Raw genomic sequence first — 20,943 nt, forward strand, 5'->3', positions numbered from 1 at the left:
TGTTGACAGCAGATAAAACACACAATATCACTGGCAATATAAACATTTTTTTTTTTTTGTCTGCTCTGATGTTGTAGATTAATTACAGTTTAAATTTATTTTGTAATCACTCTTGTCATTAATGAACTCCCATGGAGTTTCATACTTTACACAGAACCCATACAAGGTAAGACAATAAGGACATGTTGGAGAGCTGCGGTGTGTGCAGCAGCTGGAAGACACTTAGTCTTTGGCTTAGTCTAAAAATACTGTTTCCAATTTGCATGACCAACTTCTCTGCACTGTTTAGGTGAGACATAAGCCTTTATAAATCTTCACAGTAGATAACATCTGATTGGTGTTGCCTGTAGTCAAGATTTTGGTGTTGGTTTATTCTTGTAATCAGAACACAGGCCAGACAGCTTTGTGCCATCATTTAATGACGTTAAATGAACCAGTACAACTGCAGAAACTTAAAGTGAGCTATACATTTAAACTCTCAACCTTCATAACCTTCGGGAAAGTTTGCGATCAGGACTTTTCTGTGCAGGAAGTGACTGATCTAACCCGAACTGTGCTCTACTCCAGCCCAAGCATAGCACATAGCATATCAGCAACGGACTTCCTCAGTATAATGTGAGGGCTACAGCCAAAGAACCCAAATAAAGCCTCTGGCCATATCAAACTATCCCACTTTTTTATGTTTTAAATGTTTATATTTCTTCACTGAATCCACAAGATAAAAAAAATTACTTTGAAAAAAAGGAGTTCTACATTGACCTACAGTGAGTGAATAAAATTAGTCATATTCAAAAACAGAAATGAAGATCTCCCTTCACAAATTGATTTGCACTGATGTTTCTCAAGTATAAAAAAAATATTGTTTAACACAATGTGGTTTAGTTAAAATTAAAATAACTGTGCAGACAGCAATGTTGCTACTGAGTTCATTAGACTCTTGCTAACTAATCCCAGACCCAAAATGTAACGTTATATACATGAAAGCTACTCACACATCCAAAAGTGGAAACACTAAATAATTGCAGCTCAAAATTAAAATAGAATATTACAAATGCAAATATTCAATAAAAGCAATGTGATACAGACGTACAGCTAAGAGAATATGCAACACAAAAAAGTGAATAGAATTTCCATATCAGCTGTGGAACTGTGTAATGCAGTAATGAGTCGTCTGTTTTGGTCCTTGTGCAGATGACAGACAAACTATAAATGTGTCAGAGACATCAGAGGGGCTTTACCTGCCAGCCCCTCTGATGTCAAAGGTCTTAAATATGACAGGACTCCACATGAACTCACAGCGATCACTTCACAAGCCTCCCCCACTTATCACTTCCTCCCAGTATGCTCTGCATCATAAAATATATTAAGACAAAAAGAATCATAGTAGCAAGTCCCCAGATTGGAATTGGAATTGAGGTCCTGCGTGCTGCACGGCCGACAACTCAGTCCTTAGTAACACATACTTTCCTATTCGCTCTCTGCAGACAAAACATACCAGCCCAGAAGTCCTGATATTTCTCCTGACACCTGCAGGGTAAAGGAAAATGATCATTAATATCTATGGCTACAGGAAATTAACAAACTCACACGACACCATCACTGCGAATACAGTGCCCCTAAAAATGTCATAAAATGTTTAATCATAAGTTGCTATGGACATTTCATTCCATTTTATAACGGTGATGATAATCAGTATAATCTTTAATATATATAATATATAATAAATAATAATAGAAAATTTGTCTGTGCCAAATGTGAAGAAGTCCTTCAAGGCGTTACTGAGATATTGTGTCCATGAGAATGGAACGGACAGACCTGAAACCTGAAACCTGAAAACGCCTCCGGCTCTGGCTGTCGCCAGCGCAGAGGCATAACAGCTGTTGTAAGCTAGAAGTACGTCTGTCTGAAGTATCTTTCTGTATTTTATCATATAATCACAGTTATTGTTATTGCAAAACTACCACTCTGGACCAAAGTGGACCCAACAGGCTGACACTGTCGTCCCAAGAGTCACTCACTTAATAGACTTGATTTTTGTCTCTGGGGTGATGCAACAGTCTAACTCTAAACCGCAGATGAAAAGTCGGCGTGCTGACCTGCAGGGCCTGAGGCTTTAGTAGAGCCCAATCTCCCTCAGGTTGATCTTGATGATGACGTCGGTGACAGCATCGAACACAAACTGCACATTCTTGGTGTCTGTGGCACAAGTGAAGTGGGTGTAGATCTCCTTGGTGTCCTTTCGTTTATTTAAGTCTTCAAACTGGCACTGGATATAAGCGGCTGCCTCTTCATATGCGTGCCCACCTACAGGAACAAAAGAATTAAAAAGCTTAGCTTGTTAGTTTTCTTATGAGCAGCAAAAAAAGTAATTTATATGAAGCAATCCCTTGTGATCTCTGGAAAACAGTTCAGCTCATCTTATTTTTAACAGTGTGTATTTAATACACTGATGTAATTAATCTGTGACCAGCTGTAGCCCTTTTCCTGCGGCTACAATTAATAACAGTCCTTAAAGAAGGCATTTTTATCTCAAGTGTTCAGTTTTTAACAATATTTGTTATTCTCTCTTGATGCAGGTTTTTCTTCATGCTACTGATGGATGATGCTTCAGGCTTGTTTTTTTTTGTTTTGTTTTTTTAAATCAAAAGTGGAAAAATAACTGTCAGCAAAACAAACAGAGACTCTCATTATTAATGATTTTTCATTCTGTGTGTGACTTTTGTGTAGAAACACCGACAGCGATAATCACTGACATGTTAAAGACGATGAAGCGTGACACAATCTCTCGTGTTGCAGATTTTTGAATAGATATTACTGTCAGGACCCACCATGGAGATTAGAAAAGCCTGTTAGCAAGTATATTATTATTAAACTGAAAATTATGAGTGTTAGGCTGCACCTTCCTTACTTTGCAGAGAGTGTATTTGAGTATAAAATGATTTACTTTGTCTTTACTTTGTCCAACTGGAACAACTAGTGAAACTAAATCCTATGTAAAATAAATGGAGAGCATGATTACACAGTTTCAAGGAGTCAATGCTCAGATACAGCAGATAGATAAATAAATATTGCCTTAGATCACTACACCCACGGAGCGACTACACAAAATCTGACAGTATCACAGAAAAGCTTCATTAAATCGTTAAAACACCAGTTTGTCTCACCGGAGTACTCGGGGTAGCAGATAGTGAGCGGACTCCTGCTGACCTTCTCTTCGAATAAGTCCTTCTTGTTGAGGAAGAGGATGATGGAGGTGAGCGTGAACCACTTGTTGTTGCAGATGGAGTCAAAAAGCTTCATGCTCTCATGCATACGGTTCTGAGGAAGAGATCAGGCGTGAACTTACCCATCAAAACCAATCAAAGTAATCAATAATATAATGAACACTGGATTCCATTTAGCTGCTTTGACCTCAGGGTCCTGGGGTGCGCTTCAAAACCTGACCAGTGTGGTGCAGTTTAGTGGGTTGTGGTTTTTAATCCATGTGAATTTGGGATATAGAACAACACATGGTGCTTTAAAAGGCTCTCTTTAAATGAAACACCATGTGTCTCAGGACGGGACTGTACAGGATACAGATGAACAAAAATATATTTTACACAGCTTGGGCTGGGTGAATCCAAGTACAAACTAGAATTACCGCCTCGTGGTTGCCTCCACCACTCTAGTTTCAGGTTACATCCCTGTTTATCCAGAGTCATATAAATTATTAATCATTCGTGTCACATTTTGGCGTAATTACTGCGTGAAGTCTTGGGTCATGGCTAAAAAGTGTTTTCTGAGGTCACCGTGACCTTTGACCATCAAAATCTAATTGCATTCACAAGACCAAAATCATGTTTTACTCGGTCACTGTGACCTTTGACCTTTAGCCACCAAAATGTAATCAGTTCGTCCTTGAGGCCAGGTGAACGTTTTTACAAAATTTGAAAAAATTCCCTCAAGGAGTTACAGAGAGATTGCATTCACAAGGCCAAAACCGTGTTTTGTGTGGTCACCATGACCTTTGACCTTTGACCACCAAAATCGAAGGATTTCCGATCCTGAGTTATGGCTTTGAATAATGGCTAGAAAAGTGTTTTTGCAGAACATTATATCACCACAGTGAAGATAACCTCTGACATTTTGGATGTAAAATTACTTACTTACTTTCTTACTAATTACTTCATACATTTCTTCCTATTAGACATTTGTGTTAAATTTTGTCACAATTAACATGAATTCTTGAGTTATGGCCAAATTGTGTATTGTGACCTTTGACCTTTGGCCACCAAATTTGAAATTATGCATCCTTGAGTCCTGGTGAATGTTTGCGCCAAATTTGAAGAAGTTCCGTCAAGGCGTTACTGAGTCATCGTGTCCACGAGAACGGGACGGACGGACAGAAGACATTACACAAACACAATATGCCTCCGGCTCTGGCCGTCGCCGGCACGGAGACATAAAAAGTACTGTAGTGTCTTTGTCAGCACCATCAGGCTGTATTCACATATTTTACTGGGACACAAACAATACAGAGCCATCATTATTGTTATTAGTAACACCTGTGCTGTTTTTTCAAGTCAAAATGTCTGCTGTGAAAAAACTGAATACTTTTCAATAGAAAATATACAATCTGGTATCAGTTATTCGTAAAAACACAAAAAAAAAGAGAAAAAAAAGTTTCCTTCATTTACCATCTCTTCATCCTCAGCCAAGACCAGGTCGTAGTCACTGAGCGCTACACAGAAAATGATGGCAGTGACTCCCTCAAAACAATGGATCCACTTCTTCCTCTCGGAGCGCTGACCCCCGACATCAAACATCCTGAGGACACACACATACACACACACACACGCACACACACACACACACACGGAGTATGCTGGTGACGTCACTCTGTAATCTCATGTTTGTGTCTCCACCTGAGGCCCGCAGAGGTGAACTGAATCTATACTGAGCCGTTTAACTGACACAGAAATGAAATGAAAGAACGCCGTGTGCTTCAGCACCAATTCAGTGATTACACAAGTCCAGATCCTGGGCAATTCTTATGGGGGTACAAAGGCAGGACAGGGAGGCTATTACAGTTAATGTTTCACCAATATTTATAAGTACAGGAGCTAGACAAAGTAATGATAAAGGACTGAAGCGGTGTAATTATATTAACTGCCACAAAGGCAGGTCACATTAGGCTGAACGCCAGTCAGCAGCACTCGTGAGTTATAAAAGAGGTTTGATAATCAGGATTTTTAAAGCAACATGAGATAAGTAACGAAGCCAAATCCTCTGCGACCAAAATGCAGGTGCATCAGTCAAGAAATATACGACAAGATTAATTAATATGATGAGGGGAAGATTACGGCTTCACAGACAAGCGGGAGAATAACCAACATGGATATAGCCAAGCATACAGTATGAAGACAACCGAGTATGACCTGCTGCCGTACCTGTCTGTGCAATTAAGATCCGATTACATCAGTCGTAATTATAGCTGTCATGATTATCAGCTGTTAGTTAATGAAAACAACATGGAAAACTGTCCCTTATCACAATTTTCCATGTGATGAGGTAAATCTACCCAGTATTTCACAAGCACAAATAAACAGACTAGCAAAAAATTAAAAACAAATTAACATAATTTTGTGAAGCAGAATTAAGCTGTTCAGTGCTCCCAGTAATAATCTCACCTTAATTCCCGCCAAGTTGGGAATCACTGTGTTACATTTATAATGAAAATAAATATGACACCATATGATACCAATGCAGCTCAGGCCCTCGCTGCTCATAAAAGCTTTATAAGTTCTTTTTATGGCACAAACAGCCCACCTGAGGCCGGGGCCGTTCGTGAGCAGAGAGACTGCAGCTGTACTAACTTGAAGTAGAGATCTTTGAAGGTGAAGTGAGTTTCCACGATGCCAGTGGTCTTCACACGCGTGCGCAACACGTCCTGCTGAGTCGGGACGTAGTTCAGCTCGCAGATCCGGTCCAAGTCGTTCAGGTAACTGAGAGACAGAGAACATGGACATATGAAGGTGAACTTCGCAGATAACAGCGAATAGCACAGGTGGGATTTTTAACAGCACATGGTAAAATTATCCGGCAGACTGACGGTACAACAAACAACAAAATATCGCAAAGCAACAAAATGTTTTTTGGACACTTATTTCTGGTGATGAGGAGGGCTTGTTCTGCACTCAGACACCCAAGGACTCCACAGAATGATACTAAATATGGGCTTATACTTTGGTGAATGATAAACACTGGCTCCTTGTAGGTTGAGTAAAAACAGACTAACTCCACTGGTTCCTCTTGTCTTATAGTGTGGACAAGGTGCACAAAGAGCCATGACAGCTCGGCTGTTTTCAAAACAAAGAACATGTCCTTCACACTAAGCTACTTTTTCTGTCAGGAGGAGTGGGATATAAACGCTACAGACAGAAAACCTTGGGCTTTATCCATGCCTAATTGGTTATGAAAGACTGGACTATATTTAGTAACTGAAACCATTCTGTTAAATAAAGTGAGATCTAAACAGCAGAAAGTGGACAGAAATATTTAGCAGTTTTAAGTTTCTCCTTTTTCAGGAATGCAACAAGCTGTACTACAAGCTGACACAAGATTGTGAAGAACAAGACACATCTTGCCTCCCTTTTTGTTCTGGTGGAAAAATCACAGACATGAAGGAGGAGAAGTGCTCAAAGATGTCACCCTCCTTGTGACGGGGGAAAACAATATTACAAGAATAGTCTTACGTCACACGACATACGTCAGTGTGTGAGTTAGAGCTTGATGGATGATGCAATTTCAAACTTCACTATAATTTGTCAAAGCAGTTTCATTTCCCTCAGGAACAGAGTAATACCCTGTGTTTATTATCCAGAAAATGGCACCTGGTTCATTGGAAATCTTCACGAAAGCTGACGTAGAATCAGGTGGTGAAATGATCTCATCACACTTTCGGTTTTAAAACAGTACTCCACTGATTTAAAGTCGCACTTAAAAACTAAAATTACATCACAAACAGACACTTTTAATATAAGCCCACCGAAACAATCCAATGTCTGTTTAAATGTACGCTTCATGTAGAATATTTTCAGCGGTTTATTTTCTCATCAAAACACAGTGAAGTTTGGCTCTTTCTGATTCACTCAGCTGACCTGCGGCTGTGGCCTAGTACGGTGCTCGCTGTTGGTGCGCTTGTGCGTAGGAATACGGTAGTTCAGCGGTTGAGATAAATGTAGTACCAAAGGAAAGGTCTGTTTATGGGAAGATAACACGCTGGAAATATTCTACATGAAGCATACATTTAAACGGATATTGGATTGTTTCGGTGGGCGTCTTTTAAAAGTGTCTGAAACACGTTTTTTTCTGCTGGCCTCGAGCACAGCAGCACATCGCTCTGCTGGTGCACTGTATTCCCTGCTGCCTCTCTCTGACCTGAATCTACTGCAGGTAACACACTGACTATGCATGACTACCTCACAAAACCCCACGTCAAATAACCTGAACTACCCATTTAAAATCAGCAGTGTTCCCCTTTAAGTCAAAATAAATACTAGCTGTTTTTCCTTCAACGCTGTCATCTGTAAATTGGCTTGTTTAATAAGCCCGTAGCTGGTACTTGGTTAAGTGTGTAGGGGTCTGTATGTAGAGAAGGGAACGGGGGCCTCACTATGCAGCAGAATCGTTGAGCTGATACTCTCGTGATCGATCGAAGCAGGCCTGAACTCCGCCATCGCTCCACAGCCTCCGAATCACACCGGCCAGCTCTGCCGACATCACTCCTTCCTCCGCCGAGCTCGCCAGGGCAAACAGCTGGCGGGCATCGTCCTGGCAAACAAAGGAAGATAATTGCTGTCATTATATAAAATTGTTCCTGTGGTGATTCATATCATGAATGAGGATGTGGCTCTTTGAAAGTCACATTTCAATTTAGACTGAGTGGAGCTCGCCTACCGCCCGTGGAGCGTCTCCAAAATCTATCTTTAACCTTCCCATTGCCCTGATGATGGCCATGATGGACTGGATGGTGTTACTGTACACCACCACTTTGTACTGCTTGCACTCCTCTTCTGAGTAGCCATCTTCATGAATGATTCTGACACAGAAACAAAATCCAAACAGGCTTTTAGAGTCCAGATAAATATTTGACAGTGTGGACAATGGCTTTAACAAATGTGGGACAAATTACAGATTTGAAACATTTCACTGTCATTAGTGCTGGAATTTGAGCTTCAGTGAGCATGCAGCATGCCTAATGTGGGAACTGGGAGAGTCTATTCAGGTCCTGCCAGGCTACGACTGGCCTCTGTGCCCATTGTTTAACATGTTATGAAAAAGGGTGCTTACTCCTCTGCCTGAGCGGAGCAAAATGAGGCTCCTACTCTGCTTCCCAAACTGGGAAAGAGCCTCATGCATCATGCAAAAATATGTTTTTAAAAACGTCTCTTACAGGATGTATGGGTTTGATATAATGTTATGTGCAATGTTATCATGGATGGAACTTACTTCATCTGCTTCACTATTGTGCTTTTCCCAGATTCCCCTGCGCCTGTAAAAGGGGGACAGTAGTTATATGAGGCCACAAGCCAAGAATGACAGCAGCGACAGAAACGCTAGCACATAAAATCACAGTTTCAGACTCCTGTCACATGGGCAACGGATCAGCTTTTCCTAACCGTAATTTAATCATCGCATCATAGAGTGTTCATTATATTTACGTCAAAACACCTAAGAAAAAGCGGCATTGTGATGAATCTCAATGGCACCTGTGCAGCTTCAGGGAATGTATACAGTAATGAGGTATTTCCTCGCATGCTGCAGTGATGCATGATGATCTGATGCACCAGTCAGCAGGTTGCGTGTATGAACACTTCTCAGCTGCCCACCTAAACCACTGTGTATATACCATACCAAGAGGTGCAAGAGTCAAAGAGAGAATCATGGGAAATAGTGATGGGCGGGGACACCTCTTAAGGAAGTGAGAGTACAATTAAAGTCTCAAAAAGCTCCCGTTAGCAAAACTGGTAGTGAGTGGGAAAATGACTTCACATGAGGAAGCTTTACAGTATCTCTGTGACAGTCAGCCAAACAGGAAACAGTTGTCACGCTTCTGGCTGGGCCTGTGTTTTTCCACCGGAGAGACAATCCCAGACATCACGCTGCTCTGGGCGACAGATAGCAGAGGAGACATAAAAACACCACAAACCTGCACCTCATCAACACAACATTCAGTGTTGTCAACCTGCGCAGAGAAGCAAATATCAGAAAACACCCAGGTGTAATATTAATACTCTTTTTCAAATTCACCACCTCATTGAAATATGTGGATATGTGCCACCTGCAGATTTCGTTGGTCAGAAAGATTCTTCATTTTGCCTTTACTTCCCTTCTATCAAAGGTATTGGAACATCAACTGAAGGACCCGTCGCTTCCTGCTATTTCAGCCGTTTCAACAAAGCATCTTAAACAACCATCAGCATTCACAGCAGGAGTGACGCAGATACCTTCTCCAACACTGCCAATGGTGTTAATTGGAACCATGGATGCAAAGAGCTAATTAACAATAGTTTTAATTAGCTTCCTTATTAATTGTTTGGTCTGTAAGTGTAACTTGATAAATGTGACGTCTTCAAAGTCTTTGTTTGTAGCACCCAAGAGATCACCCATTGAACAGAAGAACGACATTAGAGCAACTAATCAATGAATAGTTCTGCTCCACATGGATATACTACAAGAACTGGATACTGCACCTATTCATTTCCATTAACATCACTCACAATCACTGACACAAAAGTATTCTCTCTCTCGGGTTTTCTTCTGCGTTACTTGGCCTGTGTTTCCACCGTACCATAAGCGTTACACTGAGTTGGCATCAGCACATCAAAATGTCTGGGCTCTGCGGAAGGTCTATAAATATTAAAGCAGCAGCGGTTTGACATTTAAGGAAATACATTCATTCACTTCCTTATTCATAAACGATTGGTATCATTCTCATATGTGTTGCCTCAATATGAAGCGGGAGCCTGCAGTTGGTTAGCTTAGCTTAGCCTAAAGACTGGAAATAAGGGCAAACAGCTAGCCAGCTAGCACCTCTAAAGGTCACTGATTAACAGGTTATATCGTTTGTTTGATCCAAACTAAAACCAAAGTGCATTTCATTTTTGTTACACATCTGTTTCAACCAAGCGGCACCCTCCAAGGAAGTTCTTTGAATTTCCGCTTGAGTCCGGCTCCAACAGTGAGTCAGTCTCCATGGACTCCATAGTTAAAATGTCCAACTTCACAGCAGAAATAAACATGTTTACAGCCTGGTACAAAAAACTGTTTTTGGTCTCTACGGTTAATTTCCTCCTTCATGAAAACTGTACAGGGGGTGAATGAAGTTTACATAATTGAGGGCGTGGCCGCTTTGAGTGACAGGTGGATGAGCGTACCCTTGCCACAAGCCGACATGCACCGAAGTCACGCTGCTCCTCTTTTCCCATTTCTGGATCAGCCAGGAGTTTGATGGAGTCAGATACTGGCGACGATGGCGACGATGGAGCAGCTCACTCTGAGCTTCAAGACCGCTCTTCAGAAACCTGTGGGTGACGTCACAGAGGCTCGTCCATCTTCATTTACAGTCTATGGTTTTCCGGTCTTAGATAGCTAACCATCTTCTGGCTCCAGTTTCATATTTTCTGCATTTCATGTTCTCAACAGTTTACAGACTAATGGTGGCCTGGAGGAAAATGCTTTTTGGGCTGCAGTACCACAGTCGGCCTCTGGGACAAATCGTCAGCACAGCTGATTTTTGTGTTTTGACACTTTGCCACTAGTTGGCTCTCTCTGGAATCATCATATTTTTCATAGCTGGAGTTTAATTAAAGAGGCATTAAAGCATGTATGCACATGAAACGTTAGATGTCAAACAGACTAACGGTGAGAAATTATTTCCATAAACATTTGGGTTGAGTTTGGAAGTAGAGCCTCCTTTTGCTTAATACAACCACAGTAATTATCAGGAACCCCTCATGTTTGCAATATGGATACCTGCTTCTTTTTTTCAAAACAGCCAGGAACAAGTCTGAATGGAAGAATATTTCAAAATACACATATTCTTCTTCTTAGCATTATTTTTTTCCCCAGAAAAGGTGGCGGGACACATTCCCACTGCCAGGCAGGAATCTTTAGCAGATGAATTTTGTCAAGGAGGCTTACAGTAGAGTAATGTGTTCAGATGGCTGGCCAACAAGAATTAATTCCATGAATTCTTCGGTTAAGCTGTCACCAGTAAAAGAGATTTACGCCCGCTCGCACAGACAGGGAGGAGAGGACAAATCGTGTTGATCCCTCTCCTCAGTTCTGTCAGTCACCAACTCTCTCATTCATGGCATTTTTTGGCTGATTATCAACTGTATCCTGCTGCCAGTTCACAAACCAACTTTGCACAAGCATTCACAGAGTCGTCCAAACCAAGCCTCATTTAACAAGAATCTCAAATGCAGATTTTTTATGAATCACTGTTTGTGGTCAAACAGGGGAGCATTTCCATTGGAAGGGTGCGCTGGCTCTCCAGCTTTGTGGTTCTGTATAAAGAACAGCAGCCGAACTCCTCTTTGTTTTTCCCCTATAACTCTCTTGTTCCAGCACAGACAGGGAGTGGTGGGCACTGCCTGGAAAAATCGCTTCCCCCCTCAACTCTGTGGTCAGGATTTGAAAATGAATGTTTCCATACCATGAGATTTTAGGCTGCATTGTGATGTTGCACCACCACACGAACCAGCCTGAAGCGACTCCTCACAGATCAGGGTTCATCTGTATCCTTGCTGAAACGATCCGGCAACCACATCTTTGTGACTTCATGTAAAATCTATTTGAGTTTTCACTTCTGTCATTTTGCTCAGGGCTAAACTACTTAAAATAGCTCATCTTCCCCACAACAAACAATGAAATCCTGTGGAAATTGTCCAAGCAGTTTGATAAAAATCACCTCAGAGTTGTTGACACTAGTGGCTCTGAAATGGTAGCAAGCAGATTTACTGACAGGGTTTTGTTTTGCCATATATTCTCGATTAAGGTGCAAAAATCCCTGCAAGCATAAGCCCTCTGATGGGAAAGATGCCTTTCATTGTGAGATTAATGCTTATATCAGGAATGTGAGCCAGAACACAAACAACAAGAAAAAAAACAGGAAAACAGTTAAAGGATAAATAAATAAATCACATTATCTGGAGATCTGCAAAACATGGAAATGTTAATATACTGTTGTTCCGGTTCTAGTGATTACCGTTGAGACATAAATCAGTTACATGGGATTTCTTAGGGAGACTATTTTTGAATCTCTTTACTGAATTTTAAACTTTCATAAGATTTACCAACATGGCAGTTCAATGTGTTTCTGTGATGTGAGTCCTACCTAACACAGCACTCATCCCTCCATAACAAATCACGAATACCATCTGTGTCACACAGATACAGCTCATCAGTCAAAATCAGCAAATTAGCAAATTGCCATTGTCAGCATTGGACATACCATGACTGATTCTTTTAATAATAAGAGATTAGGGGCAATAAACACCCTCCACTGTGAGCAAAGATGTCTGCAATGTGGAAATCCTTCATGGTCAGTTACGATGATGCAACTTGTTGAGGCACAGCCTTCTGTGCATTATACTGTGTGCCACCAATATGTTGCAATCTCTTCAGAAAGAGCGGCTACATGCTTTGTAATGATGATTTCATTTCAACAACTAATTTAATAGCTGCATCTGTGCTCGGAATCATCCATTTAATTAAATACTCTGAACTCTCATTAATCCTGGTAACATGTTTCAGGTTATCTCTAATCAGGTTATATGACAATGTCAGGTTATAGGAAAAATGAAAACATGTGAGTGAGGACTCAACACAGTGAAAGGTTCTGGTCGATCGATGCACAGTTTATTTTCAGCTGCTGGTCTGAGTAACCTTTCTCTATAGCACCAGATGTCTGAGTAGTTTCATTTGGAAATTTTTATTTTTAAGAGTCTTGTGTAACATACCATGTGACAAAAAAAGTGTGTCTCAACCAAAAGGAAGAGCATTGCATTACAACAGTACATCAGAACAAACATGTAGTTCACACCAAAAACTATTTGGAGGAAACACATTGCTGATGCTGCCCAAGCTGTTTAGACTATTTCTATTATTACATATTATTATTCTATCTTCAGTACCTCTCTGTACTTCACTTAACTGATGTGGGTATGTAATTATTCACTTTTTTTATTTTAGGACAATCTGTTAGTCCAAGGTGCTCAGAGAGCAGCTTTAGTTAAAGCTTGATAGCTTGATGACAATATTTTTATATTAACAATGGATAGTAGTAGTGGTGAACAGAGAATCATCTCTGCAGTCCCCCTCAGCTCTACAGAGTGCTCTAACATCTTTCAGCTTGTAACTTTACTGTTTTGCTTCACAGTAACAGAGTAACTAGGTGTGTGGTGAATGGCAACTGTAAAATATCACATTGTAGATCTAAATTTGGACAATCAGCTTTCTCCACAAAGGGCTGTCAGCTCTGGAACACATGACCAACTGAAATCAAATTAACTCCAGACATAGATTCCTTTACAGCAAAAGTTCTGTGCTGGCTAAAAGCTAACCAGAGCTATATTCATGTCTAGGCAATTGTATCTATTGTTAATTGTTTTTGTTTGACTATTTGCAGCTTGTTGTTCTGTTGTCTCTTTTTAGACTGTACATGTGTATTTTAGCTAATTGTAGATAATTATCAATTGTGTTGTATGTTTTGTGTTGTTTTTGCCATTGACTGTTTTAATTCCATTACATAAGTAAAAACCCAACTAGGGGCAGGAGTCAAGAATTAGCAATAGCTATAAACTACTTGTGTTCCATACCCATACCCTGTTTTGAAACTATGGTAAACTGCATTATCCCTATCAAATAAATAAATAACCTCTCACCTCCCTTAAACAGTATCAACACTGACAGGGTGGTTTTACAATACAGAATCAAAAGATAATTTCTTTTGAATATTTAAATTGTTATTAGCTTTTATTTTGCTTCTCTAAACTGGGAGTGTGCTGAGTCCGAATCAGCTGCAGGTAATACACTGACTATGGATCAGTACCTGACACAACCCCAATAACCCGAACTATCACTTTAAGGCTCAAAGTTATACATAATTGAGGGTGTGGCCGCTTTGAGTGACATGTGGGGGCCGTCACAGTTGACTGGCCACTCTGTGTCTAGCCGCTAGCTGTCTGTTAGGCATCACCTCAGCTCACTCAAGTCACTTTGTATGTGGTGTTGGTGCCTTCTGAAGCATTGTTCATGCAAAAATCATTGTCAGTTAATTGACCAACAGAATGCAAGGACGTCTTAACCCCTGTTTCCAGAGATGACTGAAATTCTAGTATTATTCTATCTATGTATTAGCACAAATTAGCAGGTATCTGTAGCGTCTGTGCTCAACATACATGGCTTGTTATGCTTAGCTCATTAACTAGCTAATTAGCCAACAAATAAATTAGCCTAGGGGCCTTTGAGCAAGATGCCCCGAGACGCCAAGGATGTATTAATACATCCATGCCAGACGCCCAGCTGTGCTAATGATGCTAACGGTACGTGCAGCCAACCACATCTGACACTGGTTTGTAGATTTTATGGTTAACAATTAATTTTTTTTTAGCAAACTCTAATAAAATGTATTTAGAAAGTTCTAGATATTGTCGTCTTTATATGTTTCATCACAAAATATGACTGTTTTTTCTCGAAGATTTTGATAGTGGCCTCTCAACACTACAGGAAGGGTAACACCATTTTTGTCTCATTAGTCTTTTCTAAAGTCTGAAACTTTCAAATTCAACACATGGGTGCAGTTCCTCTGACAGAGTTCTCAAATATTTCAAACCAGGGTTGGGTCGGGGAGGCACTGTGACAGTTTTAGTGAAGCTTTTTCATGTTATAATTGTGCCAGATATGTGTCATATGTTTTATATAGTCTGGTCTGCATCAATTTGAGGGGTCATCACATGATTAAGGGGAAAGAGAAAAAAAATGTTGCAGAAAATTTCCCTTTTTTTCTTATGAAAATTAGATGAAAGTGAGAAGGAAAAGTCACTGCTCATAAACTCACAAACCACGTGCACACTAAGGCCATAACATGTGATGAGGGGTCAAATGTAGACATTGCTGAGAACTACTGCTCTAGTGGATAAACAAACACATTTGCAGCTGTAAAACAGGATGCGGAGTTAAAATACTTTTTGAAAACTGGCACAAGAAATTTTCAGTTGGAGCAAAGTTACTGCTAATTGGCAGGGAGCATAAAAGTGTTGAGTTCTGCTGGACCGGGGGCATTTACTCCCTTGGGCACATCTATGCTGTCCACACCCAGAGTGTTATTACCACTGAGTGTGTTTCACTAAGATCTAACAGCAGGCAGTGCATTTACAGACAGTCAGTGGTCGTCATGAGTGGACGCTGAAATTTGGACAAAAGAGAAGTCACGACACTGAACCTGGAAGACAAAGGTGTCAAGCAACTGAAGTTTTGTTTCAGGGAGACTGAACTCCCTCAAATGAACCAGCGCAGTGCTTAATGGCAAACAAAGTCTAAAATAAGTTCAATTAAAGGACTGACTAATAACTACTACTAGGGCCAATGAAGAGTAATACATATCACAGCAACCTGAAAACTCAAATCAAAATCAGTAGAACAGAATAGCTTTCTTCTTCAAGCCTCCGTCTGGGATCCACAATAGTTTTCAAGCACTGTATTTCCTCAAAAAGTGATTGGGGCCTTTATTTACCTCAACTGCAAAAGGTAACAGGCCTTTATTTGCAGACTTGTGTTATTACCAAATAAAGGAAGTCTTTAATTCAAATTCCCTCTGTGTGATATGTATAATTGGTCGTACCAGTATTTTAGTACAAAGTCTTGTTTTCAGTTGCTACCGTTTGCCGTGTTAAAGTTACTGCATTACGTGTTCATACAAACTCAACACTTCCTGTAATCGATTCAAATTAAAACCCATCTAGCATTAGGACAGAAACCCTTCATTTCTTAACAGGACTTTTACGGCTGTGCTGATGTGCCACAGTAAACGTCTAATTTCCAGTCACTGCTTTTCTGTTGTTCACATGCTATTCAGATCTGCTAGTTTCTTTAGCTTAGCAGTTACCAATGGCTTCGCTCTTTCTCCCACTCTCCTGCTCTCTCCGCTCGGTTTGTCACAGCTTAATAATGGTACATGTAATAAATGTAGTTTATATGCCTTAATGGAGGTAAGGCTCAGTGAACTGGAAGTGCTACTCTGTTCTGCAATGAAACCAGGGCAGCAAGGTGACTGCCCGTAGCCCTCGGCCCACAGTTGGCCCCGGTACATGGTCCAGCCTAAATACTAGGTTTATACGTAGTTTTATTTGAAAAAAGTCTCAAAAATCTAGCAACAAATGTGCTGCAGGCATGATATTTAAAGCCTAAATACAATCGCCAGAAGTAAAAAGCTAATGCGAACTTGTAGTTTGATTTAATGCTCTTACCTCTTCTACAAAGGCCTTCGCTCTTAGAAAGTAATCGTTTGCGAGATCGTGATTGTAAACACAAAGAGGACGTGCTTGGCATGATTTAATTTCCACAACATGTTACTGACATGTTTTATGTTGTAGAATAAAACAGGAAAATGTGTTGAGCTTGTCTTGAACTTCAGGTGTCTAACCAAAAAACCAGGTTGTGTCCGAAATCACTCACTACTCCCTACAAAGTCCACTATATAGTCAGTTCCCCATTTTGTAGTGCTGTCTGGATGTATAGTGACAGTTATTATACCCTATATAGTGGACTGATAGTATCCCACAATGCATCATGAAAAGTATACAACCGATGGTCACTAACCGAGCAATATATACCATCATGCAACGGCTTGCACTGACAGACAGAAAAACAGACAGACAGACAGACAGACAGACAGACAGACAGACCGACAGACAGACAGACAGACAGACAGACAGACAGACAGACCGACAGACAGACAGAGTAGTGTCCCAAAGTGTTTTTTCGTTTTACCGATGAGCTCACTGTATAGTCCTCTACATTGAACTCCCTGGATAGTGAGGAGGGAGGGGGGAACGCGTGAGTGGTTTCAGACACAACTCCATTCAAAAAACCCACAGACTTCAGCAGGAGGGGACTGGAAGTGCTACAATGCAACTGCAGCACTCTATACAAACTGCACCAATTAATTTTGAAAGAGCAACGCAACACCCAATGGGGAAACTCCAACTTAGTCATTCGGCTAATTATTGGTGACAATATGATCACTCAGTCAGTCAGTCAGGAACATTTGTGATTATAGATCTGGCTGTTGCAGTCTGGCTAAAAATTTCAAACATTACTTAGTTCCATTTTCTCAGTTGGGAGAATTTGCTGTGACACAGATACAAGCGTTTCCTTTTCATTTGTTGGCGCTCAGATCCTTGAAGCTGTTGACCCAGAACAGTCTGACCAGGGTCAGCATTTCCCAGCAGCGGTAAAGTCTGAAGTTAAACAGGCCTGCGTGAGTTACAACGTGCTTTATGACAAGTGACTACACATGTCAACAAGTAGTCGTCTCTGAGCACACACTCCCCACTTTTCAACAATTCATAAAGAAAAGCACCGACACAGCGAAGGACGAGCATCTGCCCCCCCTACCATCAACATCTGGTTTACTTCTGCAAGTTCTGTCAGTGAGATGATGAGCCACAGCTGCATTAAACCAACAGCAGCAGCAGCAGCAGGAGAAGGAGTGGAGTCATATAAACTAAAGAGTGCTGTGAAAGGGTGAAAATGAACTGATTCAATGCATTAAAGAGAGCCAGAAACATATAGTTCATACCGAGCAGAAGCAGTTTCACTTCTCTGGAGGATTTCTCTCTGTCCTCCCGCAGGTTTTTATCAATCATTTTACTCCTCTCCACTGCAGCCTTGTCCTCGGCGCTGATCGTGCAGCCCATGTTTGCTCTCGAAGCACTTATCAGTGTCGCGTCGTGGTCTCAGCAGTTCATGAGTTGAAGGGAAACGCGCTTGGGTCGATGAGAGCTGAACTTTCCCAGCCGGAGAGAAGCGGAGAGAGGGGGAAAGGCGTTGGCAGCGGAGGTTCGTCAGTCCAACTAAACGCACAGCCACAGTTTCAGTCCATAAACAGCTGCTTAAATACCTGCGACAAAAATATCCACAAATTGATGTTTTGAGCTCTTTTTTAAAAAAAATCTAACTTATCAGAAGTTTAGACTCACAGAAGAAAATAAAAATTTAAAAAGGAAGAATGAGAAATACTTCATGTAGAAATGTGTCTGAAAAACTCAGCGTTTTCCAAGAAAAAACACAATGATAACACCAGGTTTTTTCCCATAAGAATGAAAGCAGCTGCGCAGTCGCGCGTTCATTCAGCTGATCCAGCTGCAAACCAAGAAAACGGCACTGAAAAAGGAAAATTGATGCGCCCCACAGGGCTGATGGGAAATGTAGTCGCCAATAAAAACCACCAGATATGTGACACTTTCTGCAAGTGTAGCATAAAACATAAAAAGTCGTCCACACATCGATGTACTTCTCACAAGCCTTAGTGAAATTAAGTTTCAAGTAGTTTAAAACAAGCTGAGGCTTTTTTCTGCAGTTCTCTCTCATGTGCAGTGACTGTGACCGGAGCAGCAGTTTTGTGTGGTATGAGAGCGCCCCCAGTGGTTTCACAGCTGGACTGCAGCTGTGGATTTCATCCTGCAATACATGTTTGACCTCCATATGGCTGCAGACAAAGACACAAAACGACGCATTTCTCCAGCCAAGAGGTCAGATATCAATTTTTATTCCTTTAGTTTTACACAGGTTTAACTGTTTGTCACCTTTAAGTTAAAACCCACAACTCATATTGGATCAAGTGGCAGCGTGGAGGTGGGTGAACAGAACTGTACTCCATTGTGTTGATGCTAACATCTAGACCTGTGAACAAAAAGCCACCCTACAAACAGCTGTAACTGTACAACAACTGTAAATTCTGCTGCAGGGTAAAAGGTTGATTGTGATAATAATACAGCCACAATTTAACTAGGGAAGCAACTTCCAATTATTTTCTTTATTGATTAATCTGTTGATTATGTTCTTGATTGGTGATTGACCGTTTGTGTTTAAAACGTCAGAAAATAGTGAAGAATATTACAGTTTCTAAGCCCAAGGTGCTGTCTTCTGTCTTCAGATGGCTTCTACACATCAAGGATGATCATATATGACAAGAAAGAAAAAGCAGGTGAATCCCTCAGACTTGAGCAGATTGATCCAGGGAATAGTTGGTATTTTGCATGAAAAATTACAGAATGATTAATCAATTATCAAAATAGTTGCAGACAAATTTTCTGTTGATGGACTAATTGTTTCACCTTTAGATTTAACATCATACTACTAAGGAAACCTAACGGCAGTGAAATATAGACCTTTTTTTTTCTGCATTTGCTTTAACGTCAGGTTTAAATACATATATATAATATAAAATATATTTTATTTGTACAGCTGTTACATCTTTCTGTTTGATGACAACCAAAGATAATACAGCTATAAATCATATTGCTACCACTCCCCCATTAAGGGTTTATATGTTGTAACTACTGGAAGGCCTTTCTTAATCATGAAAACGGATGCTTTATAGAAAGTTTATAAGCCTTTCATTGAAGACTGTATGACCACTTACCTTCCAGATCAAACTCAATGTGCTATGTACTCTTTTCATATTTATGTACTTATTTTATGCTCTATTACAACTTTTTAAGCATTTTTGTGCCTCTGCACCAGCTACAGCCATAACCTGAGATGTTCACAAATATTCACCTGAACTAATAATTTATTTGTACTAATAGAAGAGCACAGAGGAAATGAAAAGAATAAAATAAAGAATTTCGTTGTGAAAGGTCAAAGGTCACTGTGACTGCACAAAACACGTTTTTGGCCATAACTCAAGAAATCACGAAATGATAATGACATAATTTTACACCAATGTCTAACGGGATAAAATTATGAAGTGATAAAAGTTTATGTTCAAAAGGTCAAAGGTCAGCTGAGACATCATAATATTCTGCAAACATGCATGTAAACTGCAACAGGACTGGTTTGTGGAGACATACAACCATGTGGCAGTAATGCTTTATGACCAACAGAAAGAAACCCAAAATATTTTTATAACTGATCCAGAAAGCATTTGTAAATTTTCTCTTAAGCATTATTAAAGCCATTAGTTACATCTTATAAACCCTTTACACGGGTGCCTTATTTGAAAGTGGTAAAATTATATTATACATGAGGTAAATGTACATAAGAAAAACAACATGTAATATCTAAGGTGGAGATTTAGGAATTGAACTCCAACACCAGGAAAGTTATTTCAAAATCGCATCGCTAATTGCGGCTGGCTAATTAATCAATAAGCTAATCAAAACCCCCTGAAAGTCCACAGAGTGTTTGTCATTAAATTCAGTAATCTGTAAGTTTGCTCTTTTTTCCAAACAGCTCTCCTGCTCCTCCTGCTCCTCCTGCTCCTCCTGCCAAACAAACCCCTCAGCACTGTCATCCGCTCAGGTTACCAAGGAAACAGCTGATTTCAGAGAAGACGGGATTTGGAAGTAAGTGAGAAATTCATGTTATTGAGTTCATCTGTGATCCGGTGACTTTTCACTGCAGACGGCCTCATAAACTCACAGATAAACATTCGTGTTCTTGTTTTTGCTGCTGTTGGTGGCGTCTGAGATGATCACAGCTAAATAAAAAAAGAATAACCAATACACACCCAAACCTGTCCGCTGAATGAATGCGCCGTGCACCCAGTGACCCTCTGGAGTGACATGACGCTGGGATCTGTCCCTTGAGCACTCTTCATTGCGTGTGTTGTAGCCTACCACAAAGGTCAGGCTGTTTCAGCCGTTTCCCTGCGCTGTGGGAGGCGCTCTC

The 20,943-nt window shown here is 40.5% G+C and overlaps 1 protein-coding gene across 1 annotated transcript; it reads right to left on the reverse strand.

Annotated features, from left to right (window-relative positions):
* Positions 1-402: 402 nt before the first annotated feature.
* Positions 403-20,866, reverse strand: gnai3 (guanine nucleotide binding protein (G protein), alpha inhibiting activity polypeptide 3). Its single transcript, XM_056384493.1, has 10 exons — positions 20,783-20,866; positions 17,849-18,169; positions 8,491-8,533; positions 7,939-8,080; positions 7,655-7,812; positions 5,856-5,984; positions 4,677-4,806; positions 3,165-3,318; positions 2,097-2,304; positions 403-1,527 (listed from the first exon to the last, which is right to left on the reverse strand). Exons 2-9 carry the CDS (start codon positions 17,964-17,966, stop codon positions 2,114-2,116), a joined length of 1,065 nt encoding a protein of 354 aa, XP_056240468.1. The 5' UTR covers positions 17,967-18,169; positions 20,783-20,866; the 3' UTR covers positions 403-1,527; positions 2,097-2,113.
* Positions 20,867-20,943: the final 77 nt, after the last annotated feature.

The sequence above is a fragment of the Seriola aureovittata genome, chromosome 9, assembly GCF_021018895.1.
Source record: "Seriola aureovittata isolate HTS-2021-v1 ecotype China chromosome 9, ASM2101889v1, whole genome shotgun sequence".
In the NCBI taxonomy this organism is placed as follows: Eukaryota; Metazoa; Chordata; class Actinopteri; order Carangiformes; family Carangidae; genus Seriola; species Seriola aureovittata.

Coding starts and splice junctions, on each gene's coding strand:
- gnai3 (XM_056384493.1), bottom strand. CDS start 17,966: ATGGGCTGCACGATCAGCGCCGAGGACAAGGCTGCAGTGGAGAGGAGT. Junction 8,081..8,490: donor ACAATAGTGAAGCAGATGAA/GTAAGTTCCATC, acceptor TTTCTGTGTCAG/AATCATTCATGAAGATGGCT. Junction 7,813..7,938: donor TTGGAGACGCTCCACGGGCG/GTAGGCGAGCTC, acceptor TTTGTTTGCCAG/GACGATGCCCGCCAGCTGTT.